The following is a 27,738-nucleotide window of genomic DNA, read 5'->3' as shown; positions in this document are numbered from 1 at the left end:
AGCAGGGAAGACCAGTCCCCACAGGAGACCCAGAAGGCGAGGCCAGAGGCGCAGGAGGGAATCCGAGGAAGGGTGGTACCACCCTAGCTGGAGAGCAGTTTCCGAGAAAGGCGAGTGACCTGGTGTCAGGGCCGCCGAGAGAGGGGCTGGCCGGGCGGAGAGGCTCCGCCCAGCGCACAAAGCCCGACTGGGCGTGTCCCCAACTCTACGTTCAGTGGTGTCACATTGCCAGCTTGAAACCAGCCGTGACGGGAGTACTTACACCACGGAAATTGGCAAACCCTGCACAACTGCTCTCTTCCGCCTGCAGAGCTGATTGTTAAACACGTCCCAGCACAGCATGGGAGGGGCGTGAGGGAGGAATTGAGAGCAGGTCCCTGAGTCTGGCAAGTACCTTCACGAGAGCCCTTCTGGTGGGAAGGCAGGGGTGCCACTGAAGGGGGAACCAAGGATGGGAATCCAAGCAGGAAGTAAAGGCAGCCGCACCAGGAAGCTTAGCCACAGAGGGCAGGACAGAGGGACAGGGATTCAGGAGGCCCTGGTGGTCCATCTCCTCCACGGGGCCAGACTCCAGGTCGGCACGGACCACAGAAGGGGCCCCGTCAGAGAGAAGCAGGTGTGGGCCGAGCCACGCCCAGGCAAGGCGGGCACAGGTGGGATGGGGGTGATGCCATGTGGGGCTGGCAGAGCCTGCGGCAGCATTCCCACCTGGGTGCAGGCGGCCCTCCTCAACCTGCAGGCACTCAGCTGATGACAAGGCTCTGAGGGCGAGGACAGCCAAGGTCATGGGAAGCTCCCTCCCTGCCTCTTTCACTGCAAGGGTGCCAAGCAGCCTGCAGCCTCTGGCCTTGGAGTAGCCTGGGAGCCCGGGTGCAGTGACAGCCCTGGGTGCACAGAGCCCCAAGCAGAGGCCCCGGGTGCTCAGGGCAGATCCAGGCTATACGTGTTGCTTTGGCAACCGTTTGCTAGTTGCAGCCACCAAAAGCTCCTTGCTCAGGACACAGGACGGGGAAGACACATGACCCTTGTCCTCCAGCTATAGGACGGTAGACATTTATGGGGGTTCATGAGTCAGGGGACCATGGAGGTTGTGCTTGTGGTGGGTGATTGAGTGGTTCAGCCGGCCCCAGACCGTGGAGCGGCTCATGAGGTATATTAACTAGGGATGCAGGGCCGAAAGCCTGGCTAACGGCAGCTCAAGCGATAGCAGTTCGTTTGTTTCATGTAACAGGATTCCACAGGCCAGCAGCCCAGTCCTGGAGAGCTGCTCAGTGATGCTGTCAGGGACCTTCCTCCTTCACTTTTCTGTTTTGTCATCCTTAATGGGTGTTGACCTTCATGCATATGCTGGTAGCTTCATGGTTACCAAACGGCTGCTGTCCCTCCAGGCATCACATTTGAGTTCCAGAGAGGACAAATGGAAGGGGGAAAGGGAAAGTTGGCCAGATCAGTAGAATCAGTGCCTTTTACTCAAGGAAGAAAACCTTTCCTACAAGCTCTTCCCTGCAGACTTCTGCCTACACTCTCGGCCACAACCGGCTAATATGACCACCTGTCTTAGTCCATTGGAGCTGCTATAACAAGATGCCGCAGACTGAGTAGCGTATAAACAGCAGATACTTATTTCTCACAGTTCTGGAGGCTGGAAGTCCAAGATCAAGGCACCAGCATTGTCAGGTGAGGGTCGTCTCCAGGCTGCAGGCTGCCAACTTCCGGCTGTGTCCTTACATGGCGGAAGGGGCGAGGGAGCTCTCTGGGGCCTCTTTAATAAGGGCACCAACCCCACCCTTGAGGGCTCCACCTCATGACCTAATCACCTCCCGAAGGCCCCACCTTCTACTAATACCATCACCTTTGGGGTTAGGATTTCAACATATGAAATTTGCGGGGGGGACACAAACGTTCAGACCATAGCACCTTCCATAGACCTATTGTGGGTTGGTTTCAACTAATCAAGATTTACTTCTTGGTCTGAAATAGGCGTTTGTGGCCAAGAGGCGTTTGTTGTTGCTCTTGCAACAGGGAAGGAAGGGAGGTTGGGTAAGCAACTGATGGCATCTGCCCCGCTGGGACTCCAGCCCAGGGTTTATGACATTAGACTCAGCTGCTCAAGTGGTGTAGCTGTTACAACCTAACTGCAGTCAGGAATGATGCCCACACAAACGAGACCCCTGGCTCCACCGGGGGGGATGGCCCTCCGTGCAGCTAGGCTTGAGCCATAGCCTTCCAGCAGCTGGGAAGTGAGAGCAAGAGACATCTCATCAGACTGGTTAGGGAAGAGGTCCCCAGGTAGAGCGATTCCAAAACATGCCCACAAAGAGATGTTGTCTGTGTCCTTCCCCTCAATCTGGGTGGCGGAAGCAACACTGTGTAACTTCTGAGGCTGGGTCACAAGAGGCAGTGTGGCTGGCCCTCTAGGCAGGCTTGGTCCTGGAATTGGCAGTCACGTTGTGAGGATGCCCTGGCCACGTGGAGGGGCCAGTGTGAGCGGAGGGACCAGCATGGGTGTTCTGGTAGCCCAGCCCAGGTCCCAGCCAACCACGGGCCACAACGACAGCCACGAGTGAATGAACCTTCAGATGGTCCCCTTCCACTCCTTAATGCCGACTGGGGCCCCAGCCGTCATGGAGCAGAGATGAGCCTGACCTGTGAGCCCTGCCTTGGTTGTAGACGCACCTGCTGAATGACCGAATGCTGTTGATTTAAGCTGCTGTTCGGTGGTGCTTTGAACACCCTGATGGGTTAATGATTCAGCAGCCCAGGCACCTGCGATGAAGGGACAAGTTAGCGTTATGGGCGAGTAGGAAACAGGAGAGACTAATCTTCAATATGATAAAAGGAAGAATATATTTTAGATAGCTTACTGGCAGCAGAGGCACCTGAGCGTAGAGTTTAAAGGCTGGAGCCCGGTGGCCTGGGTTGCATCCCAGCTCCATCTCCGATACCTGTGTGACTTTAGGCAGTTACGAAACCTCTCTGTGCCTCTATTTCCTCATCTACAAAGTGGGCATAATGGCTTCCCTTTGAGGGTTGCGTGAATGCATTTTGTAAAGCACTTGGATGAGTGTCTGGCATGTGGTAAACGCTCTTTAAGTGTCTGGTAAATATATTACGAGTCAGACACGGAAGGCCTCCTAGATGAGGTTTTTGTTCTACGTGAGGCCAGTGAGGAACAGACCTTTGAACCATTACTGTCGGGAAGTAGACAATGCCCTTGTGCCGGAGCAGTTGTGAAGCTGGGTTATAGCTTCAGAACCCAAGGGCCAGACGTGACTCAGGCGGTGAGGACGCTCGCAAATTCGATCACCGTTTTAGAATGTCTTGGGGAGAAATGACAGCAGGAAGCGACACCCAGCGTCTTCCATTGCGATGGACGCTCCCTTCCACCCCATCTCCCACCAAATTCTCTTTCTCCTCCGCCCTCCCCGTCCTTCCTGTCTTTCTCTCCCTGTCCATCTCTCTCTCACCCCCCCTGCTCCCCTCCCCACCCCTTGCACGCGCTTTCTGGTCATCCTGGCGCCACTTTCCTCTCTTGGCTCAGTGGAAGGTGCCCTCTGTGCCCGGAGAAGGAAGGTGTGGTCTGGCCTGCAGATCTCAGCCCTCGCCGCCTCCCCACCCACTGTGCACCCGCATCACCTGCCCGAGGACTGATGTGCCCATCTGGGGGGGTAACGGGCTGCAGGCCCACCGGCTGTCATGGGGGGCATCCAAAGGGGCCCGTGGTTAGTGAACGGACCCCGCCAACATCTCTGTTGCCTCTTTAAAGCTGCTTAGCGTCAGATCTGGTGGCCTAAGTCAGAGGCAGGGGGAGACAAGACTGGAGTTGGGATCCTGGGGTGTCATTAGCTCCCCACTTTGTCTCTGGTCTGAACTGGAGCTGTTGGAGCGCTCCTGCAGCTCCGTGTCTGGGGGTCAGTCTCTCAGCGAGAACTTGGCCCGCACAACCTCTGCCCTCGTCTTGGGCCCCTGCCAGCTGAGAATCCCCATGGGGAGGAGCCCCGTCATTCAGAAGCTCAGCTTGCAATTCTCAGCGGATGGCGGCTCAGGTGCAGATGCCTGAGGTCCAGCCTCGTCAATGAATCCTGCCTAAACCAAAATTCACCGCACGTTTTTTTTTTTTGCTTTAGTCTTCCATAAAATGGTTGCATTAATTTTTAATTTGACAACAATCATGTGTTGCTACCCTGGGGAGCCTGGTACTTGGGAGTGTGGGAGGAGTTTGGAATAAAATCCTAATTTTCTGGAAGGTTGCTGTGCGGATCCTGAGTGTTATTCACCCACATAACTCCAGATCGCCCTCTTCCAAGTGCACGGTAGAATTTCACTTCTACCCCAGGCGTCGGTGCAGGGTGGTCCACATGACACTCTCTGGACGATACGTTTTGAGTGGAAATAGCAGGTGTCACTTCTAGGCTGGGAGTTTAATGACCAGCGTGAGGCCCCCCTAAGCTCTCCTCTCCTTTCCCCTCGGCACAGCCGTAGGCAACGCTCAAGGCGGCTGCTCTCGGACGACTGGGTCCCGAGGTGAGTCGTCAGCAAACTCCCCTGTTGACCCCCGTGGATGTGCAGCTTGTCCGAGAAATAGCCCCGCATTGTCTGAGCTGCCAAGATTTGGCCGTTCGCTTCTGCAGCACCACCCAGGCTCTCCTGACTGATACGTTTAGATAATGAAACACCGCATGCCCGTATACTCAGGCTGAATTCTGAACAGGAAACGCCCTCCTCTCCATGAGCTGGGAGAGAATCATCTAGTGAATCTTGAGTTTCAGTTTGTGGTCCACAAAAGACAAGGCCCAAGTCAGAGTGAATTCTGTTCAGACAAGAGTGTTGCCTCAAGGCAAACCTCGGGATGGAGGCTGGCTTCAAGGACATCAGAGGACCTAACGCGTCCCTTCCTGGGGCCACTTTGTGTTTCCATGGTTCCGCCTTCCCGTGGCCTGCACCAGCACAGACGCCTGCCCGCCTCAAGGCTGTGACCACAAGACTCCCTTAGTCCCGTGGATGCCTTCCCACCTGGTATCCGCAATTCCGGTGAGGGTTTTCCCAGGCTGGCCAATCAGCACTGTGGACTGCAGGCTCCCTTGTGGCTTCTGAAGGGCTGGCATCTGAGGAAGCCCCCGGGAAGCCAGAGCTCTGTCAGAGGGAAGATGGTCATGGTGGAGGGGGGGTGGTTCTCCTCCTTGCACGGTCCTGCGTTAGAGCCACATTACTGCAGCACATCTCACAACTCACTGCTGAGCATTCAGTCTATTTAAGAAATCAAATGAACACCAGTTGGTGGGACTGATGCGTTTCCGTCCGTGCAAAGTACCCCCAAACTTTCCCAGGTCAATGTGCTTGTACTTCAAATGAAATGCAGCCAAATATGAATGCGTATTGGGGATGTATCATTTCCTGCTAAACCTTAGGATGCAGCGCAATGTATTTACATGAACAAAATAATGCTTCCTTCTGCAAAACCACTCTAACATCATGTTCAATAGACACATAATGAAAAGTGCTTGATTTTTCTTTTCTCGAGTGACAGTGGCTAATACATTTGATTCTGGAGCCAAATTGTCTGGGCTTGAAGCCCAGATCCATGCTTTGCCCTTGACGTGACCTTGAACAAGGCTTTCGCCCTCTCACTGCCTCAGTTTCCTCGTAGTTTAATTAGATCATGCCAGTTGCTGTCGGTCTTAATCGGCTAATGGCCGTAAAGGACCTAGAACAGGGTCTGGTACAATCTTACCAACTGTGGAAATGTTAGCCCTTTGTATTTTTATTCCAAAAGCCATCCTTGTAAAATGGGGAAACATCTTACAACTTGGCATTTTATAAACAGAAAAATACAGTATTTCTTAAGGAGGGACAGGGGAATGGCTATTTACCAAGAACAGACCAGTGTTTATCAAACTTGCTGCATGTGAGACGCTCCCAGAATGATGATGAAAAACAGAATCTGAGCTTCCTCTCAGGCGAACACCCTGTAGCCAGCTGTGGCCTCAAGTCCCAACGGCTGGGCCCTTCCTGGTGATGGTTCTCTGCCTTTCTTGGACAAACTTCCTGAGAAAGAAAAGAAAGTTTTGACGAGGGAAAGGAGCAAGGGGTCTTTCGGCTTCTCAGGAGAACCTACCAAGAGGCACAGAACCTCCATGCTGGATAGGCTAGTATGTCTGACGTTTAGAAATGTATTCTTGCAAGAAGAGCACTGGACCAAGAGCCAGAGACCCCGAAGTTCCCCTAAACACTCATACATGGATACACACACGTACACACGCCCACGGACACACCCATAAATGCACACATGGACAAATACACGCATGTACACACATGTACACACATAAATGCACTTTTGGACACACAAATGCACTTGTGGACACACATATGAACACACACACTCAAATACACACACAGAGGAACTTCCTTGGAGCTCCAGTGGTTAAGAATTTGCGCTTCCACTGCAGGGGACACAGGTTCGATCCCTGGTCAGGGAAGTTCCACATGCCACGTGATGTGGCCAAAAACCAAAATGCACTCACAGAGACACACATGCATACAGACGTGTGCACACACACACACACACGCCAAGAGCTCCCTGAAGCCCAAGGGTCAGTATCTTATTCATCTCTGTATAGTGAGGGACCAGCACAAAGCCAGCTCTTTTTTAAAAAAATTATTATTTATTTATTTATGGCTGCGTTGGGTCTTCGTTGCTGCACGCGGGCTTTCTCTAGTTGTGGTGAGCGGGCTTCTCATTGTGGGGGCTTCTCTTGTTGTGGAGCACGGGCTCTAGATGCACGGGCTTCAGTAGTTGTGGCTTGCAGGCTCAACAGTTGTGGCGCACGGGCTTAGTTGCTCCACGGCATGTGGGATCTTCCCGGACCAGGGCTCGAACCCGTGTCCCCTGCATTGGCAGGCGGATTCTTAACCACTGCGCCACCAGGGAAGCCCCACAAAGCCAGCTCTTAATGCATGTTCCTACAATTATTCACTCAACAAGCATTTACTGAGCACCAAGTAAACACGAGGCACTGGCGAGACAGCGTGAAGTCGACAGAACCCCTTGCCTCTGGCCGCTCAGTTTCCAACGGAGCCCGGCTGTCTCATCTATAAAACGCCGGCTTGGGGCTAGATTAGAGATGGGAGTGGAGACGCGGTGAGCCGGGTTTGCTCTCACCTGAGGTCTGAGGACCCCGACCTGGAGTACCCGACGCCCAGGGGTCTGCGCCTTTTCCCCCTCCTGGTGGGTTTCGCAGTTCCGCCTGGAGGTGCCCCTAGGTACCACCGACTCTCAAGCGCGGCCCACCCGTCCTTGGACTCAGCTCTCCCCAGCCTTCAGCCCCACAGAGGGGCAAGGGGAGGGAGGCCGGGAGTAGATTCAGTTTGGCCTAGGGAAGGGGGAGACGAGCCACCGAGGTGGCTTTGACCCTACTATCCCTCCTTCTCCTCATAAAGACGCCCCCGCCTACCCCTGCTCATCCGCGCGGACTACACCGCCTTGACCAGGCGCTCCCCAGGACCCCGCTTCGGTCGGTCAAGTCTGGGGAGGGGAGTGGAGAGAGACTGCGCGCGTGCTCCGCCCCCGCCCGGATGCCCTTGGTCGGGGTACCCTGAGCGCGAGGCCCCGCCCCACCCTGCTCGGGCGCCGGGAGCGCGCGCCGGACCTTGCGCCCCGCAGGGGAGGTGAGGGGAGGGGAGGGTGGTCCCGGAGGGGGCGTCCCGGGAGGGTGGGCCTGCGGGGGAGGGTGCGGGCCCCGCTTGCATGCTGATGAGCTGGGCGGCCGCGTCACTCCGCACCGGCGCCGTGGCGGCGGGGCGGGCAGGAGCCGCACGCCAGCCGAGCGCCTGCCGGCCCGCACCTCCGTCGTTTCTCCGGGCCCCGAGGCCCGCCTCGCCGCCCCCGAGACTGGGCCGCGCCCCTCTGCAGAGGATGCCGGGTGCCCCCTGCATCCGCGGCCCCGGGCAGCCCCTGCGCGTGGGGAACCCGGGAGGCGGAGGGGCGTGCTGAGCCGGCGCGGGCGGTACTGAAGGGACAGCTCCCGGGGACAGGCGGCAGAGCGCGCAGCGGGTCCGCAGCCCCCAGCCCGCGGCAAGCCGGGCTGGCTCATGGTCCCCGAAGCAGCGGGCCAGACGGAGGCTCCTGCGGCCGCCGGGCCCACGGGGATGCCCCGCGGGTGAGGCAGCCCCCAGCTTCCAGCCGCGTTCATGGCGGTGGCCAGGAAGATCAAAACTTTGCTGACGGTCAACATCCTGGTGTTCGTGGGCATCATCCTCTTCTCGGTGTACTGCCGCCTGCAGGACCGCTCAGAGGGGCCCGTGCAGATCGTGCGCAGCGCCGACCGCCGGGTGCGCAGCCGGCACGCCACGGTGGGCGCGCTGGCGGAGCGCGAGGCCATCCTGCAACGCCTCGACCACCTGGAGGAGGTGGTCTACACCCAGCTGAACGGTGAGCCGAGCCAGCGCCCCGCTCGGGACAGAGGCGCTGGGCAGGGGGGAAGCGTCCCCGTGCTTGGGACGCTGCACTGCGCACGACCGCTAAAACCTCTGAGGACCCCAGGGGCCCGATGGCCAACTAGGGCTGGGGTCGAACTCCTGTTTCTTGGCAGGGAATTAGGCAGGAGGCCAAAAGCGATGAAGGCTCCGTGTGGCAGAGGGCACTGGCCTGCTTGGCCACTCACGCATTCACTCGCCCAGTGGACCCTTGCGTACCGTCCCCCCTCCCCCCAGCACACATGAGGGGAATCCGCCTTGTCCCCCGAGGGGATGTGAGAGAACTTCCAGAGGTTGTAGGACCTGCGTTAAGAGCAGGCGGTGCCCAGGACAAGAGCTGTGATGCCCCGGGAGATGTGGCGCATCAGGGCTTAGCCCGGACTCACTCCCCTCCCTCGGGGAGGAAGTGCAGAGAGGTGGGGTGGTGACACTGCCCTTCAGAGGTGTCCTTTAAATGTTGGTGGAGAAAGGTACCCCCGGCCACTGGGCCCGTTCAGCCTCCTGTCCTGGGGATGCTCGGGGCTCCCTCCACAAAGAGTCGTGGGCCACGTCTGAGGCCGTGAGCCTGTGGCTCGTGGATGGAGAGACTCCAGGGCCTAGCAGGGGCTTGGCAGGTGTTAGTTACCCAGATGGACCCTGGAGTCCAGGAAGCTTCTCCAGGAAGCCCAGCTCCTGGAGGTGGGCGCCTTGTTTCATCCCAAGCAGGTGTGGGTCACCCTGAGAGTCAGAGTGGGAGTCAAGGAGGGTGAGGGGAGGGGGGGGGAGTACTTTTCCACTTGGGGATATGCAGCGGAGCAGAAGAAAGCGACTGCTCCCCCGTCGGTTCACTCGGTGCCGAGGTACGAGGAGGAAGGAGGAAAGTTAGTGCTTACCTCACTCGCGAGCTCCCCTCTGTCCTGTGCTATTCCGGTTTCTGCATCAGCAGACCCAGCAACACCCCTCAGGCAGCGTCAGTGACAGGCTCCGGCAGGAGCTGTCTGGGAGCCAGCTTGCACAGGCAGGGCCTGTTCTGCGTGGCGCCCGCCCGACCTGAGGGTCATCTCAGGATTTGCTTCTGGAGGCCCAGCTGGCCTCGGAGCACCGGCTCTGAACCTGAGGCTGGGTGACGCCAGGGACGCAGGAGTTGTCCGCAGCCGTGCCCACCTGCTCGGGGAAGGCAGAGCGTCCTCTGGCTTCCCAAGCACCTTCTCACCACCCCCGAACTCCTGGTTTCTCTCTGGAGGTACTTTTGGTGGGCTCCGTGGCTTTACTGGTCTCTCCTGCTCAGCTGAAGCCGCGAGGGCAGAACAGTTTGGTTCCACCGCCATTTGACCATCCCGGCAGTGATTCATCTCTGGGAAGGCGGCGCGCCCCAGTGATAGCACACAGCTTTATCGAAGTGTACTTGCCAGGGTGTTATGGTCTGTTTTATGGGGAAACCAGAGGATTCTATAAAAACACTGGCAGCGTGTCGGGTTGTCACATCATGACGGCCAGCTCAGCGCCGAGAGCCACCTCCCCACCCTTCAGGGTGAGAAGGGACCAGGATTCTTGGAGGCAGAAAAAGCCAAGACCTTCGACAGACTCTCCCGACACTGATGGGAGATGATGAAGGGTTTCGGGAAAGTGGAGTGTTATCCCCAGGCCCACCCCAGCCTCTCCCTCTCCTGTCTCCCGGCTTCTCCCTCCTTCCTCTCTCCCTTCCCCTCGCTTCCCTCTTCCCCCTCCTCCCACCCTTTCTCCTTTCTTCTTTTTAAAATCTTTCCTCCCTCTTCCCTTCAGCAAGTCTCTTCCTCGTCATCAATGTCCCTCTCTCCTTCTCCTTTCTTTTTTTCTCTTTTTTTTTGCGGTACGCGGGCCTCTCACTGTTGTGGCCTCTCCCGTTGCGGAGCACAGGCTCCGGACGCGCAGGCTCAGCGGCCATGGCTCACGGGCCCAGCCGCTCCGCGGCACGTGGGATCTTCCCGGACCGGGGCACGAACCCGTGTCCCCTGCATCGGCAGGCGGACTCTCAACCACTGCGCCACCAGGGAAGCCCTCCTTCTCCTTTCTTTACCCACCCCTTCCTCCAACTGTTCTGTCCCTCTGTCCACTCCCCCCAACCCCACTCTCTTTGATGAATCCGTCTTGCATCCCTCTCTTAGGCCATGTGCCTAGCATAGCATCTTACCCAGGGGTCATCCAGTATTTGTTCCTGGAAATGACAAGAGAGCCCCAATCCAGCCCTCACCCCAGGTCGGTCCCTAAGGATAGGACAGTGCAGGCGTGGGGCTGACCTTGGTCCACAGGAAGCTGTGTGAGAGCAGTGCTCACGCCTTCAAACCGGCACCGACTCCCGTGTTAAGGGTGTTGAAGCACGGCAAAGAGAGTGCTTCCTGGAAGAGGCGAGCCGCTGCCCTTTGCACTAGTGTCTGTTGTGTTTTAGATCCAAGAAATATGAAATGGATTCCTGGAGTTCCTACTCGACACCAATTCAGCTGAGTTTAGAAAGGAGAGGGAGAAACCCAAACAAAATTGATTTATTGCTTATCTTTCCTTTGCTTTGACTGCTTTCTAGAAATACCTCTCCTGGCTTGAAGGAGCTGGTGGGAAGGAAAGGCTGTCCCTGGGAGCAGGGCCCAGAGGCAGGGTATTCTCCCCAGCTCTCGCCACACCGTTTCTTTAGCCGGTCCAGTGACCTTTACTCGAGATGTCTTGTCGACCTCAGCAAAGGCTTATTAAGTGGTGTGTGTAGATTCCAATTCACAGGACCCGGGGGAACATATTCTTTAAGGAGATGCAGTGTAGTCACATCCTGTATGTGCACGAGAGTTTGCTTCTAAATTCAGTGCTCAAGGCAAGAAAAAACGTTTATAGACAAAAATCATCCTTCTGAATATCTTAAATTGCACATAAAATACAGCATCCCTGGTTCCGTTGCCTGCAACTGGCACAGCGAGTCTTTCCAAAGTGGAATTGGAGAACCTCTAAGCTCAGTGAGAAGGGAAAGAGAGTCCCATTCAGTTGATCGTATGTTCAAGCCCTTCTGCCTTCTTATGACCCCTTAGGAGCAGAGGCTGAATTCAAGCTGGGGATGGGAGGGGAGGGTTTCCATTTGGGTTGGCTGGTTGGTTTTAAAAATTCAGACACATGTGCGTTAATTCCCTCTAACCAGACCCACCCCAGCCCAAGTGCTTTACAGTCAGAGGTCAAAGCCATTACAGTTAGAAGTCAACGCCATGGGCCCATTATACAGATGGAAAAGCTGAGGGCCAGTGAGACAGCAGGACTTGCCCCAGGTTGTTTAGAAAGTTAGTGATGGCAGCTGCTAAAAGCATAATTGCTTCAGAATTATCTACATTTCTGCACTTATTAAAAGTTCAAGTTAAAATAACAGAAGGTCCAATTGTGCTCTACCGGGCAATGGCCTTGGACATCTCAGGTGCAGGTCCCCTCCCGCCAGCCCTGCCAACGTCACTTCCCCTCCACTGGGAAGAGGTACTTGCTGGCCCTGCTGTCTCTCAAACTAGACACATTCACGTAAGACTGGTACTGTTTTACCAGACTTGTGCACAACACCTGTTCTGCTATTCATCTCAGGGCGGGAATTTTTGTCTGTTTTATTCACAACTCTACATGCCCAGGGTCTAGGGAGGCACCCTGCCTATAGTTAGCGCCCCATAAATATCTGTTGGATGAGCGAGTGAGCGGATCTTTCTCTAAACAATTGTTTTTGTTTAGAATAAATTTATTTGAAAAGACACTTGCAAATCACCACTGTACCCATAAGCAGGAGGGGACTGCGTGAATGAATGCGATGAAAACAAAATCACGCCCTTTAATTCCAGCGTGACGCAGCTGTCACCAGAGGCGCTGAGCCAGAGGCCTGCCCTCTCCTTGTTAAAAGGGAGATTCTCGCGTATGAGGGATATATTGGCATGAAACCAAGACTTTCTCCTCGAAGAAATCGGGAGATCGAGACAGACTTTAAAAGGCGATAAGTCGCACGGCGCGAGTCGATGCTGCTTAACGCCGCGTTCATTTTCTGCCAAGGATCCTATCCTGCGTGCCGGTCCTGCCAGGGTTCCGACCCCACACTTTGGGAAGCCCGGGTCTGCATCAGAGCAGCAGACGGGATGGTACGGGGGGTGCGGGCATGGAGGAAGGGGGTGGGAAGAGTGCGGAGCTGGGCTGTCATGTTGCCAAGGGGCGTGTGTCCCCGAGGCTGCCTCCGCTGTGGCGGGGCCCAGGTTTCAGATCGGGAAGCTGAAATCCTACCAAGAGTCTGAGCGCCGTGAGTTTTAATAATCGAAGTCTGTAGGAGCTGGGGCCGGGAGGCCCCCGGGGGAAGGGGAGAAGCAGAAGGGTGGAGAGAGTGCGTTCCCCTTGGACTCTCGGGCCACAGAGGGAGCAAGTGTCTCCTCGTGCAGCCGTCTTCCCCGTGCCTGCTTCGGCGGTAGGCAGATGCCACAGCTGAGAAGCCGAATCTGGGGAGGCGTCCGAGGTTTCCCCACCTGCGACGGGGATTCAGACGTCACACGAGAGCACAAGCCACATGAGGGCAGCAGGTGCCTCAGACTGTGGCACCAGGAGGAGGAGGCGCCTCGTTGCACCGTTTACGCGACCAAAGCATGAATGACACCCTTGGGTGGAGCCTGCAGGAGAGCGTGGTGGAGAAGGGGCTGGGTGGGAGTCTGAGAAGCGCATGGAAGGTTCTTGAGGCCAGGGGGGGGCCGGCCGCCTCACTGGACCACCCCTGGCCCCCGTGGCACTCCTGTGCCGGCCCGCCCACCCCTGAGAGCCGGCTTCTCAGGAGGGGTTCCGAGCCCTTCTGTGCGTGAGTAGCTCCGTTCTGAAGACCACACTCCACCTGTAGGGCACGCACATTTCATCACAAAGCTTCCCCTGTTCATCGTGACTTTTAATTCCAGGAGGAGCTCCCCGCTGGCTCCGGGGCCTTTCCAGCTTGAGTTCATCCACCTCCATCCTCCCTGAACCTGCTTTACGAGCTAAAATGTCCTGCCTCGCCCATCCCAGCAGTCAGAGCCACCGCGGCTGAAGGAACAGCTGCAGTCTGTTCGGGGTTTAATCACGGGTCCTGGCAGGTCTTGCTTCGAAGTGGCAGCATTTAACTGGCTGGCCCTTCCCCCCCTCCGGGCCATTAATGGAGTGGCCTTATCCCCCTGCATCCGTCTCACATCTCCCCCACTGTTGCTGATTTACTACAGAAAGTGAGAAAATAGTCGGTGCGCCCAACCGGAGCCCAGGCCTCCCACAGCCGCGGCCGGCGGGGTGCTTGACGAGAATCACCTCTTCCCTTCTCCTCCGCCGGAGCTGCCTGCAATTACATTTCACTCACCCTGAGAAGATTAAGAGCGCGTCGGTTTTGCTTTTTTTCCTCTTCTTTGCCTGTGATCCTCTGCCTGCTGGTCTGGCTCTGACCCCAACTGACCACTGGTGAGTCAGAACGACCGAGGCCACTTCCGGTCACAGAGGTTAGCGCTGTGCAGACCTGGGCCTTGGCATTTTCAGGGGACGAGAGGCAGGGGTGCTTCACCCTGAGATAAACACCCCGCACGTAGTTCCCTTGGGAGGAGCGGACCTCACCCGGGCTGGCTCTATCCGCAGACTTCTGTCTGCAGATCCAGCGGGCAGCGCTTCTAGGAATAATTCATGCAGGCGGGGATCCCCGCCTCGGGAGTGTGCCGGGGCTAAGTGATTGCATTTACGGTTCAGCTCAGCAATCTGCACATTTCAAAGTTTCGGCACCGTATTCTGAAAGGACAGCTTATCCTTCGTTGGCTGGAAACTCGACAAAAAAAAGTCTCTATCCATTTCCATGTCCGATGTCCCACTGAGGACATTCCCAGATGGGATCCAGGTCTTGGAACAGTTTGGTCAGCTTCTCTGTTCTGCTCTCAGAAAGCACAGGTACCCTTGAAGGGAGGCCGGCCAGGTGTCAAAGGAGGGAGGGGCAAGGCCGATTCACGGCGAGAGGGGTCCTCGGAAACCCCCCTGCAGGCGGAAGCTCTCCCTCTCTGGAATGATGGAAAAGCTCTTTCACCCGTGTGTTGTTCACTCCTCGCGTGTCCCTGGTGCCGAGTCAGGAGTGACTGAGCCACGGGTTCCTGCCTCTCGGGGCTGACGTCCCAGGGGGGAGAGTAGTGCTGGGATTTGCACCCCGGCACACTGGCGCCAGGGTCCCTGCCCTGGACCGCCTCCCTGGGGGTGGACTGGGAAAGACATCAGCCCGGTCAGCTCGGTGGTGAGGGCTTATGCCTCCGGCTAGAGCGAAAAGGACTGCTTGTACTTTTAACAGGATGTAGTCCAGTCAAAGCCAGCTCTGGGCGCTGCCTGCATCTGAGACCCAGCAAGCCTCGATTCCATTTCAGAGAAAGAAAGTAACAGAAAGTGCCTGGGTTATGCAAGGGACTATTTTCACACCACGTGAGCGGACTGTGGAAAATGTGTTAATATTCCATGTGCTTGAGCTCTTAGCAGTGGACGCAGGGAAGGAGGAAATCTTATCTTCCTCGGTGGGGCAGAGCTTTGCAGCTGAAATGTGGCTGCAGAGCCAGACCACCCGGGTAAGCAGCCCTGCTCCCTGCAGCCTCGGGCAGCTTCCTTCACAGCCTTGCTCTCAGTTTCTTCACCTGTAAAATGGGATGAAATACTAATTATCTCCCGGTGTCACCGTGAGAAGTAAGTGAGGGAAGCACGTGAGCTCTTGGGCGACGCCTGGCGCGTGGGTCTCGCTCAGCTGACTTGGCTGAGCTCCAGCTCTCTTTTCCGCTTGTCCACAGTCCCCTGACCTTCCCCCCACCGACTCCGCCAGCCCTGTGGATCCCTTTCTGATGCAGCCCCACCCCTGCAGAAAAACGCCTGGCCCCCAGGCATCTACGGGAAGTTGGGGAGTGGGGATCAGGGAGGTGGTTTCATCCAGTTCACACTTTATTCACAGAACCAACGCTGGCTGCTTGCAGAGCACAGGATGGGGTGCCCACAGCTCAGAGCCTGGGTGCCTTCCTCTGAGAGTTTACAGCCAGGTAGCGCGGAGGCAACTGCCTGGCATTCTCTGTTCTCTAAGGCAGTGAGTGTGAGTGACAAGAAAGCAGGGTGTTGATGGGCTGTGTTGAAGGTCAGGAGGGCTTCCTGGAAGGAGAGGAGTTTGGAGCTGCACACTGGAGTTGGATAGATGACCCAAACCCCAACTGGGAGACCGTGGCAGGTCAGTTCCCCTCGCTGAGCCACGGTTTTCCCATCTGTGAAATGGGGAGGGTGATCATCCTTCCATGAAAGGATTTTTTTTGTTTTTGTTTTTTTTTTTGCGGTGCGCGGGCCTCTCACTGCTGTGGCCTCTCCCGCTGCGGAGCACAGGCTCCGGACGCGCAGGCTCAGCGGCCATGGCTCACGGGCCCAGCCGCTCCGCGGCATGTGGGATCTTCCCGGACCAGGGCACGAACCCGTGTCCCCTGCATCGGCAGGCGGACTCCCAACCACTGCGCCACCAGGGAAGCCCCATGAAAGGATTTTGAGGCGATTAGACAAGATGATGCATGTGAAAGTGCCTGACACGTAACAGGTCCTCAGAAAAGTGAGCAAAGACAATGGAGGGAAAAGAATTAAAATGAGGCGGAATTTGGACAGATGGCTAGCATGGTGCCTGACATAGAGTTTCTCAATAAATGTTCCCTGGATGGGTGGACGCATTTATGGTTGGGGGGAGGGAGGGAGGGAGGGAGGGAGGGAGGGAGAATGTTTGAGTGGACAGGGGGATGGGTGGGGAGGTGGATGGATTATGGATGAATGAATATGGGAGGAGACCCCATAGAGGGTGCAAAGCCAAGCAGTGAGGAAGGGGGACAGGCATCTGGCATGGCTGGAGGAGGACAGAGGGCCAGGAAGGCGGGAGCCCCGCGCGCCCTTGTGGAGATGAACAGCTGGCCTGGCGCAGGTGTGAGGAAGACAGCCTCGTATCCGGCGTGGCCCTGGTGTAAGGGCGGCCCCGCCCTGTGGCACAGTCAAAGGGCGCTGGGCACTGCCTGGGGCTGCAGGAAGCCCTTGCTGCCCCCGCGAACAGGGCTGTGAGGCACGTGCTCCCTCCGGGGCTGCAGATATCAGAGCAGTCTCCTGGCAGCTGGGAGTGAGTGTGTCCAGAGAGCTACCCAGAGAAAATTCACGTGGCTCTGAGACCCGCGGAAGTCAACTGCTAAGCTCTAGGCCTTCACCTCCTCGCCTCCAAGGTCCCTCCGCTGCTGGAAGGGCTAGCATCTCTGTTCCTGACCTGGTGGCCTGTGGGGTCAGAAGGACCCAAGAAGCAGGGACCTGCTGGTCCTCAGTCAGCGCCACTTAGGGCAGGTGTCTTCACGCTGCACCCCACCTCCCTCCAGAAAGGCAGCTCTTCCGGGCCTAGGACTCTGCCCCCGACCTGGGGCCCTGCGGCTGGAGTGGCCTCTGGGGATTAGAGGGAACCCCTCGGGCCGGTGGGTACCACAGGTCCCCAGCCCTCTTCCTGGTCTCACTTCATCCCAGCGCTAGCGAGGAGCCAGGAGGCCACAGAGCTGTGTTCAGTGAACTTGGAGCCGTCGAGGGCGATTCTGAGGGTGGGTCGGGGACAGCCACTGCCGGTCTGATCTGTCCTGACTCGGCAGCCAGCCCGGCTCGCAGCGGTTCTGCAGATTGGAGCCTGCAGACCATCCCCCAGCAGGAGCTGGTCTGCCTACCGCAGCCTCGCCCAGCCCTCCGTTCCCGCCTCCGCCCGCTCCGCGTAACCGTGGTCGCTGTACCTGCCCACGCCTGGCTGCGCCTGCGCCGCTCTGCCCGCGGGTCTTCTCAAAGGCACTTGACGGTGGGCCCATGACTCTCCTGTCTCGGTGGGAGTGGCTGGGATGCTAAACGTGGGGGAGAGAAACCCAAAGGGCGGGGAAATGCGAACAGCCCCTGTGTCAGGAGCCGTTCGACCGTGTGTCGCCAGGAGGACAAACGACCCGAGCGCCCGTCGTGCTGAGTGTCACGCGCGCCACCTCGTCCAGCCCCACAGCAGCCCTGGGATGGGGGCTCTGCCCCCGTCACCCCGAGGGAGGCACACGAAGGTTGAGCGTCTCGCCTGAAGTTAGGACGTGGGCGAAGGTGGGGTCTGAATCTTGGTGGCTTCGCTCCAGCCTCCAACTCAAACACATTCCAGCTTGATTTGGGGGGGAGGGGGCGTTAGACCAGGAGCAAAACGAGGCGTCGGACTCGGCCCCGGCCCGGCTCTGGGTCCTGGAGAGCCGGCGCCACAGCTGTCCAGGGGCTCGGGTCTGAGGGGACGCGAGTGGCTGATATACATTTAGGGAAGCCCTTGAGCTGAGACTTCCTAGTTGACGCCAGCGCGGATTAAGGCTTTGGGGGTGTTGGGAAGGACTGAGAGTATTTTGCGTGAGAGAAGGATATGAATCTGGGGGGCCAGTGGTGGAATGCAATGGACTAAATGTCTGTGTCCCCCAAATTCCTACGTTGGAGCCCTAATCCCAGTGGGCTGGTGTCAGGAGGTGGGGCCTCTGGGATGTGGTTGGGGGAGATGAGGTCATAAGCGTGGCCCCCATGATGGGATTAGTGGCCTTGTAAGAAGAGGAGGTCGAGGATCTCATTCTCTCTGCGTGCACACGCCGAGGAAGGGACCCCTGAGGACATAGCAGGGGGGCCGCCATCCGCAGGGCAGGGAGAGGGTTCTCATCAGGAACCAAATCGCTGTCTTGATCTGGACTTCCAGCCTCCAGAACCGTGAGAAACAGATGTCTGCTGTTAGGCCCCCTGTCCGTGGTGCTGGTTACAAAGCCCAAGCTGACTGAGCCGGGGGTCCCACGCCGTGGGGCGCTCTGCATCCTCAGGGTCAGCGTGAGCTCTTACGCTCGTCCATCATTCTTTGTCTGGAAGGACACTCTCTGCAGACGGAGCGTGGGGGCAACACCCCTGGCTCCAGTTCCGTTTCCTTCGGTGGGCGCCCAGCAGTGGCCCCTTCATTCATGCATATGTGCCTTCATTCATTCATTCATTCGCACCTACGATGCACAAGGTCCTGGGGCTCTGGCCTGAGTAAGGCGGGCAGCCCCTGCCCCAGGATGTCAGCAGCTAGGCCCAGGGTGGGGCCGGGCCCTCTGTACCTGTCCAGTGGGGCTAGGGGCACAGAGCCAGCCTCACTCTCTGGGCTGCCCGGACTCTCGGCTCCCTGGGGACCTGAGTGTGGGCTCTGAGGTCTCCTCCTGCCTGTGACCCCCAGAGCGGGGCTGGCCTACGGGACAAGCATTTCCCGGGAGATTCTGCCATCGGGACTGGAGCCTGATGCAGTGGGCGTGGGGAAGGTCGGGCCCCAGCCACCCTGACATCCTTGGGCAGCTTCGCTCAGAGCCAGGTCACCACTGAAGGGACAGGATGCCCAAATGTCCCCCGTACCCACTCCCCAGCAGTGACAGGCCCAAATTTGGGGCAGGTTGGCCCAAGAGCTGGCCGAGGGACATTCCACGGCCCATGTGCTTTACAAAGTGAAGGAGCTAGGAAAGGCAGTTCGCCAGATGTTTCCAGTCATCCCTTATCTCCCAGGCTTTGGCCCCATAAATATTCATATTAGTTGAACAGGAGTATCATGTATGAAGATTCATCAAATACCAGATTAGTCTCAGTGAGAATATATTTTACAGGTATTGCCACGTCCTGCAAAATATTCATGGCTTCATAGTTTCAGAAGGGCAGTCCGCCTTCCCACTATTGACAATATGTTATTGGTTTGGGTCCCCAGTGACTCTTAAAAGACCTGTCTGTAATGAAATTAGCCGTTGTGTTTGGAGAGAGTGGCTAAAACTGAAGCTGGGAGGGACGTTATCTTAGAAGGCGAACCAGGGGCTCTCGCTTTAATCTCCTCTTTGTAATCATCAAAATTAATAATCAGGCACGTTAAATCAGCCTAAGTTCTCATAGGGGAAGAAAAGAGGGAAGCCGGGGCCACCGTTGCCACCTCTCATCCCCCCAACCCCAAGGTCACGGGCACTGGAAGGACACCACCTAGAGCCCGGCAGGTGACGGGCAGGTGACGGGCAGGTGACGGGGGATTTCTCCACTGCGCACTGTGGAGTCCCGCTTGCTGGGTGATGTTAGGAGAGGGGACTGAGGGCCTCTTTGATCCGAGGGCAGCGTGAGGACCCACAACCCGGCAGTGCCCGTCTGAAGCCTGTCTCTGTTCTCTCGAGTGTCCTGGTGTGTTTGCTTCGTGCTGGTCATCGTCAGGAAACACGGAGTTGTGGCCTCATTGGAGGCCTGGACGGGCAGGATCTGTATCTGCGCCGTTCCCCAGGCCTCCCAGAGGCTGTATGCCCCACACGGGGGTCCGTCTGGCCCTCTGACTTCCTTCCCCCTGTGCCCCCAAGTCCACAGAGTTCAGAACATCCTCCGGGGAAAAAGCAAGTCCTGGATTCATCTCCCAGATCTCCACTGTTCTTCACGCTCATCCCAGTAATTTCTTCCCGTCTTGTCAGATACTTAGTGCTTTTTCACAATTGATTTTGTTACTTTGTTTTAAATCTTAGTGGTTTTAGGGCGGCGGGTCAGTCCGACTGTCCTGTCCTGTCCTTATGGGGACTCTGCTGACGGAGTCCCCTTCTCTAGGCCGCCAGCGGCCGTGTGTCCCCAGGGGTGTCCCAACACCGAGGCCGTACCTCACGGGCCTGTCCAACCGGGTTCCCAAAGGTGTCTTCATTCTGCTTCTTCCTCTCAGATTATCTTGTGACCGGCAGCCTCTCCATTTGGGCTGTCTCCTCTCTCAGAATATTGGCTTAAGTCGCTATGACAGATGGAAATCAGTGATTCAAAGAGAAGCTGGAAGCTTGAAAGCCACGCTTCCTTCCAAGTTGAAAAATTGCAGTCGCCCACGTAGCCCAGGTTTCTGTGCTGGAAGGAGTGGGTTGGCCAAGTGTGAAATGACTCTTCTGGGGAGAGGATGTTCCAGGGGGTGGTCCTGGCGGCTCCATCCACGTCCCGGGAAGGCTCTCGGCTCAGGGTGGGCAGCCAAGTCCTCCTTGGGTGGGAGGCCACTGGCTGGGGGAGGCGGCTTGGCCTTTCTTGTTGCAGTGTCCTCTTATTCCTAACTTGAGCCCCCTTGCCTCTCGGGGTGAAGAATTCAGAGTCCTGACAAAACCCCAACTGACATGACCTAACTGCACTGTGCTTTGTTTTTCTTGTGAACATGAAATCCCGAGGCTGGTAGATGTCCTCAAGAGCCCAACCCCATTTGAATCGCAGCTCCCCCCTTCCTCTCGTGTGGCATTCCACCTCATGGTCACACGACGGCTGCTCCAGCCCCGGACATTGAGTCCTAGTTCCAGGTAGGAGAAAGGGGGAAGGGCTGTAGATAAAAGGGAAAAACCAAAAACAGACCCCACATATACCAGCTGAGTCTCTGCCCCTTTTAGACACGTTTCCCAGAAATTCCACCCAGCGAATACCATTTAAATTTTATTGACCAGATTTTGGTCACATGCCACTCCTAGCTGCGAGGTCAGCCCAGGGAGGCGAGCCTTTTAGCTGAAGGCATTTCTCTCCAAAATAAATTGAGGTTCTACTAATAAAAAGGATGGAGAGAATAGATGCTGGCCAAGCAACCACAGGGTGTGCAGCTGGCCCTTTTCCCCCTCCTACCCACCCCTCCCTCTCCCCCTCCCCCTCCTCCTTCCCTCTCCTATGAGCTTCCTGGGGCCGCTGTAACAAATGACCACAAACAGGGTAGCTTTAAACAACAGGAATTTCTTCTTTCACAGTCCTGGAGGCCGGAAGTGTGAAATCAGTGTTGGCAGGCTGATCCCTCCTGGAGGCTCTGAGGACGTCTGTTCCAGGCCTCTCCCCAGCTTCTCGTGCCCCGGGCAATCCTCGGCAGTCCTTGGCCTGTAGACGCCTAATTCCAACCTCTCTCTCCCTCACCGTGTGGCGTCTCCTTCTGTAAGTGTCTCTCTAAATCGTAAGGACGCAGGTCGTTGCGTTTAAGACCCACCCTCATCCAGAGGTTTCATCCGAAGTCCTTACCTTAGTTACACCTGCAAAGACCCTTTTCCCAAATGAGGCCACTTTCACAGGTTTCTGCTGGACAGCGCCTCAGGGGCCACCATGCGACCCAGCACCCCTCTCCAACCATCTAAACCCGGGGCACAACCTCTCGACCTCCAGGGCACCGTGCAAAACCTGCAGGGACGGCGAGAGAGCAGAGGCCTGCCTGGGGCGGGGGTGGAGCCCATCGCTGCCCTGTGGAGAAGCAGGCCCCTGCGGCCAGCATGCCAGATCCTTCCAAAGAGCTGGAGTCAGGCTTCCACGTGAAACCCGCATGGGCTGATTTCCAAGAGCACCACGTGGGGAAAACACCAGGACCCACAGCAGCACCTCTGGGGCTTCTTCCCTGCTCTAGCCCCGCTGGTTCCTCCTGTTGGCTGGTCCTCTGCAGGGTCCGGACCGTCCGCATTAGCTGAGGGTCAGCGCCCGAGGGTCCCGAGGCGTGTCCAGCTGCCGGGCACCTCAGAACCCAGGCACCTTCGCTCTAGCCGGCTGCCCTGAGGTTCTGAGGTGCCCAGCAGCTGGAGAATCCCCGGGCCAGGGCTCATCTCCAGAGCACCTGGACTCCTGGGCCAGTGTACCCGGGCGCCTGGACTCCACCAGCTCATGTGGCCCCTCAGCAGACGCCTTCCGCCTCTCCACCCCCCAAACCTCCGGGTCTGACAGTCTGTGCTCCCGCCATCCCTGGGGCGCCACGGCTCACGTGTGCTGACGGCAGATGAAAGGGCTTCGACTGCCCAGCCCAGGGCTACTGGCAAGGGCTGGTGAGAGCAGACCATCCCAAGACCCCAGCTCTGGGGGCCTCCCCACCTTGGCGGGCAGGTCTCCAGCAAGCGCTCTGCCTGGTCCCCTGCCACATCCTGGGGACATCAGGGCCCCAGGGCAGAGGAGCGAGAGAGGAACCGCCCAGGACGTTAGCTTCCCCTGCTGTTGCAGCAGGTCTGTCTGTCGAGTTCGTTTCCTGGAGCTGCGGTGACAGCCCACGTGTTGGGGACTTAACACCACGCAGATGTGTTCTCTCACAGTTCCGGAGGTCAGGAGCCCAAAATGGGTTTCCCTGGGCTGTGGTCGGTGTGTGGGCAGAGCCACGCTCTCCGAAGCCTCCGGGGGAGGATCCTTCCCGCCTTCGCTGCCCGCTGAGCCTCCACGTCACAGGGCTCCCTCTCTGTCTCTGTTAAACCTCCCCCAACCCTCTCCATTCAGGGCCACTTGTGATGGCGTTTAGGGCCCTCCTGGGTCACCCACCTCTGCCCATCTCAGGGGTCTTAACTTAATCCCACCTGCAAAGTCCCGTTTACCATTTAAGGCAACGTGTCCACAGGTTCTGGGGATTAGAACCTGGTATCTTAGGGAGCTATTACTTAGCCCACCACACCGGTCGGTCCTGGCTAACTAACAGATAGAGACCCTATTTGTTACTTAACTTATGAGATTTTTTTCCAAAATATGAATGAGCTGCTGATATGTAGAGAGATGAATCTGTACTGCTGCCTTCTCTCGAAAGTCTAGAAGATCTGGTGGCTTTGGACCTGTTAGATCCAGAGCAGTGGTCCCCGCAGGTGGGACGTGTGCACCCACTCACCGCAGTCCCCACCCCTCCCTATTGCCCTATGACACATGCCGAACGACAGTCCCTATTTATCATGAAATGCCTTTGTCACTTTTCTCGGGGCACAACAAGAGAAAGCGTCTGGGAAACGGGCTCCAAACTCCTCCCCACGGCTCCTGAGTCATCTCCTCAGTTGCACCTTCCTGCTGTCCTGCCTTCCAACCCAGAGTCAGTCCCCTTCCCCCCGCGTGAATAGGGTCTCCCACCCGCGCTCGGATAGAGACATCTCGCCACTGCGTCTTCCAAATTATCTCTTGTAATTAGAAAAGTGCGCTCCCTCAGGTCGTGGGAAAGGAACTTCAAATGATTATTCCATAAAAGTAGAACTGCTGTGGGCGACCGGCGGTCTTTCACATTAGTGCACGATCCCTGCCAGTTACTGCAGAGATGATGAATTTGAGACGGTTCACCCAGGCCCTCAAACGGAAGACACTTTACCTCTGGAAAGTCAAATTGTTGCCTCTGAAGCCAAATGCGTTTCACCAGAGGTGTCCCCTCGGGCTCTGGGCCAGAGCAGCAGAGCAGAGAATGTTCTGGAAGCAGTGGGCACCCCGACGGGCACTCCATCAGTAGGAGCATGCTGGGACTTTGGATCTGGAAAGGGAGCCTTGCTTTCCACCCGACCTTGACGAGTTGCTTCCTACAGCTCGGGACCCACCTCTGCCCCCTCCGCCTGGGCTCCCAGCTATCTGGGCCCCTGGGAGAGCCACCCACCCACCAGGCCTCTGTGCTGGGGCCTCAGGCCCTGTTCTGCCTTGGCCAGCTCAGCTCCTGTTTACCTGGGCTGGGCTGCACCTGAGTGGGCCACCCATCCGGGCTGGGATGGAGAACACCTGAACGGGCAGCCTCCCTCTGTGGAGACCAGGATGGCCCTCAAAGCCCTTATTCTTGGTGCTCAAGATACCAGAGGAGGGGGCTGTTCTCCTGGTTATTAATCTTCCTGGGGCACATGCCCACCGTTGGCCAGTGTCCAGGGGTTGAAGTGTCTGATTGGAACCCTGTGGCGGAGAAGGCAGGCCACATGGGTGACAGCCATGGAGAGGGCCGGTTCCTGAAAGAACTAGAGAGGGTCTGCTGAGGTCGGGGGGAGAGAGAGGGAGGGAAGGCACTGGGTCACCCGTGCCTACAGGCCACCTTGCCCGCAGGGAGCCCTCACCCCCTCCCACCTGGACGCCACCGCCAGACCGTCAGACTCAGCACAGGCCCCTCCGAGCCCCCTCCACCCGATGGTTAGTGTTCCTGGCCCTTCTGTGGGCCCCTTTCCTGCAGGTTCAGAAAGCTCCCCGGAGGCTCCAGGAGGCTGTGTCTGAACCCCCAACCCCAGCCTGCGGGGGCAGCTGCCCTGTGTCTTCCCGTGAGCGTGGCTGACCTCAGCACACGGGCCCACGATTGCGTTTGTGTGGCTGTCTCCTGCCCGGACAGTGAGCCCCTTGAGGGCAGCATTGCGCGTGCTCCGCCGGGAACCTACGCACAGCACCTGGCACGGATCCTGGCATTTGAGATGCTTCATGCATTTTTGGTGAATGGTTGAAGGGATAGACGGTACAGCCACAAGATGAGATTTTATGTTCGCAGTCGTAAAAAGTGACGCTTACGCAGAATTTCTGTGACATGAGAAAATGCTTAGGATGTAGTGACAAGAGCAGAATGCAGGCGTGTATACACGTCATGTGCATTCATTAAACTTAGTTGAAACTGTTGTATACAATCGTATAAAAACAACCTAGAGCACTGAAATACTGATACTGGCTTTCCCTGTGGAGTGAGACCCTGGGTAGCCCTGTGGGCGTGTGTGTGTGTGTGTGTGTGTGTGTGTGTGGGCGTGTGTGTGGGGGGGGGGGCTTCAGAATTTTCTGCAATCCGTATTTATGATCTTTTCAATCAGCAGAAACGCACTTTCTAATTAGAGAAGTAAGAACGTATATCGCTGGCAACAACATAAAACAAATCTAAACTTTCTGGAAAGTAACTTGGCGCCAAGATCCACAAAAATATTTTATCCTTGACCCGGCGGTTCAATATCTGAATAAGGAAACAGACCTGAATGCATAAAATAAATAAATAAGTCAATGTACAGGACACAGGAACTGTGAAGTAAATGTTTAATATCTTGGTGCTTTAAAAGGTGATCATTAATTATAATTATTATCGAGTCACATATAACAGCACAGGAGACACTGACAATAACTTTAAGTGGCAGCAAAAGAGGGATGCAGACTTGCCCCTTGGTGCCCCCCTGGCCCCTCCCCAAGGGCAATGCAGGAGCGGGGAGCCAGCGGGCGCCAGGGAAGCCTGGGCCGTCCGATTCCCACTGAGCTGGAGAAGCTCCCTGAATGCCAGTGGGCAGCTCATCTTTTGGGAGAGAGGTGAGGCCCCTGTGGGTGTGCAGAGGGGTCCATAGATCTCCCGAGCAGGGCTTGTGTTCAGTCTGGATGCTGTGACGTGGCTGCACCTGTTACCCACCGTCACCTGGTCGGTCCCCGTGCCATGCTGACTGTGGGTGTTCCCGGCACCATCCCTGCCTCTAACCTTGACTGGCATTCCCCCCCTACCCACAGAGGGAGCCCCTTACCTGGCTGGAGGGGAAGTGTGCGACCAGAGCACCATGGACCAGCAGGTGCTGGGAGAGCCTCCAGTGGCTCACCTGTAGTGTGGGCCTGAAGCTCACCCCCGCGCCCCCACCTGCCTGGGCAAAATGAAAGCCAGGTGTATTTCACTAAAATGCTACCAGGAGGGTGCATCCTTCCTGCCCAGGGTGTAGTGCAGGACCTTCCTTTCATGAGATGGTAGTAATAGTGACAAGTAATTGTAATTAAAATGTCCTTGATGTCAAAGTGAAAAGCTGGTGACCTTTCTGAGTCCCCTCTAAGAAGCTTTTTTGAGATGCTTTGAAGTTTACAGCACGTGGCTAAGAGGCTGGGCTCGCCACCTGCTGGCTCTGGGGCCATGGCGAGCCTCGGTGGTCTCCTCCATGAAGTGGGGGGATGAAGGCGCCTGGCATAGAAGGGTCCGTGGGGAGTAACGGAAGCAGGTGTGGGCAGTGCCTGGCACGGGTGGGCCAGTGCGGCAAACGTCAGCTCTGACCTCCAGTCCCAGAACTGCGTTGAGGATGCTGGCTTTTGTTTCTTTTGTCAGAAAAGCTGTCCGACAGAGGTTTCCGAGCTAATGAATGCAAATTTCCCATTGTTCTCAAAATCACGGCTATTCAAGGACGAAATGACAAGTTTGCGGCACCCTCCACTGGAGGAGGAGGTGGAGGGTTTCAAACAGGAAAAACAACCCCTCTGCTCCTGTTAAGGAAGCCGGTGCCTCTGGAATCTGCACCCACATCCGCGCAGGTCAGCCTGACAACGGCCTGAGCGTCCGTCGGATGTGAGGGACGCTGCACCTGGGCACGTGCCGTTCTCAGGATCCACCGGCTGCAGGTCACGTCCCAGCGGGCGGCGTGAGTGGTGGGTCTGTGTGTTCGTTTCCACAAGCAGATGGCTGAAACAAGAGTCATGCGTTCCCTCACGGTTCTGGGGGCAGAAATCTGCAGCCAACGTGTGTGCAGGGCCACGCTCCCTCTGGAGGCTCCACGGGAGAGTCCTTCCTGCCTCTTCCAGCTCCTGGTGGCCCCAGGTGTCCTGCGCTCGCGGCCACATCACTCCCAACACCGCCTCTATGGTCTCATGGCCATCTTCTCTGTGTGTGTCTGTGTCCAAAATTCCTTCTTCTTTTAAGGGGCTCAAGTCATTGGGTTAGAACCCACCCCAAGTCAGGATGCCTTCATTGTAAATGACTACATCTGCAAAGGCCTATATCCAAATAAGTTTGCAACCACGGGTCCCAAGCGTCAGGACTTGGGTGTATCTCTGGGGGCCACAGTTCAACCCAGAACCGTCTGGAGAATCTGGTTTCTTGCTCTTTCAGGGGCCCTCGCACCGAGGCTGACTAATTGGAGCAGGAGCCCCAAGAGGCAGGGCAGGAACGAGGGCACTTTGCTGCCTCCCCACACCCCCACCCCCAGCCCTCCGGTCCCAGCCCCGCCCCGCCCCTCCGGCCCACCCCAGCCCCACCCCCGCCCCAGGCCCCATCCCGGCCCCCACCCCCGGCCCCACCCCCTGCGGGCTGCTTGGTGATGCCAGGAGCTGAGAGATGTGAGGACAAAAGCCCAGTTGCAGGCGTGGCTCCAGCAGGCCTCGGCAGGCCCTACCTGGCCATCGGTTCAGTGGGCCTCAGACCCTGCAGTAACGGCCGAGCCATCTTTAATCTTGACAATTTTCTTCTCTCTCCGTTTGCCTTCGTTTCCCGGGGGTACCAATCAATCCCGCCTCTTAGAAGGAATTCTTCGGGAGAAGAGATGTGAGTCAACGCTGGGACACGAGAAAAAAGGTGGGATGAGAGCTCCGGGAGCCCTGCGGGGAAGCACCGATGTGCGCGACTTTCCTTGAAAACGAAACGAGATCCGTGGGTTCTCAAGCAGGCGAGCGGTTACAGGTCTTTACTGCTCTGGAGACTACGACGGGGGCTATCAGAGACCCGCGGCGGGCAGCTCTGACCCCTTGCCTCCCCGCAAGGGTGCTCTGGGGGGCCAGCCTCTGAGAGCCGCTGCAGCCTCCTCTGGGTCGGCCGTCTCCGCAGAGCCAAGA

At 57.2% G+C, this 27,738-nt stretch overlaps 1 protein-coding gene and 1 long non-coding RNA gene across 5 annotated transcripts in view; one reads left to right on the top strand and one right to left on the bottom strand.

Moving 5' to 3' along the window:
* Positions 1-5,758: 5,758 nt before the first annotated feature.
* On the bottom strand, positions 5,759-9,835 carry LOC137204005 (uncharacterized). Its single transcript, XR_010933405.1, has 3 exons — positions 9,345-9,835; positions 7,160-7,370; positions 5,759-6,045 (listed from the first exon to the last, which is right to left on the bottom strand). It is a non-coding gene; the product is annotated as an uncharacterized lncRNA (long non-coding RNA).
* GALNT9 (polypeptide N-acetylgalactosaminyltransferase 9) overlaps positions 7,566-27,738 on the top strand; it is a 90,985-nt gene continuing 70,812 nt past the window's right edge. Inside the window, exon 1 of one of the 4 annotated variants that reach the window (XM_067701279.1) lies at positions 7,566-7,665. Coding sequence is in view for 3 of the 4 variants with exons in the window: in XM_067701277.1 (XP_067557378.1) it covers positions 8,188-8,428 (241 nt within the window). In the remaining variant the exon portion in view is untranslated. Of the gene's footprint in view, positions 7,666-7,786; positions 8,429-27,738 lie in introns of those variants that run through there. The other 3 variants (XM_067701277.1, XM_067701280.1, XM_067701278.1) reach the window with 3 other exon arrangements.

The sequence above is a fragment of the Pseudorca crassidens genome, chromosome 12 (genome assembly GCF_039906515.1).
Source record: "Pseudorca crassidens isolate mPseCra1 chromosome 12, mPseCra1.hap1, whole genome shotgun sequence".
Classification (NCBI taxonomy): domain Eukaryota; kingdom Metazoa; phylum Chordata; class Mammalia; order Artiodactyla; family Delphinidae; genus Pseudorca; species Pseudorca crassidens.
The sequence above is the reverse complement of the archived record's forward strand: the minus strand, read 5'-3'. Positions and strand labels throughout refer to the sequence as shown.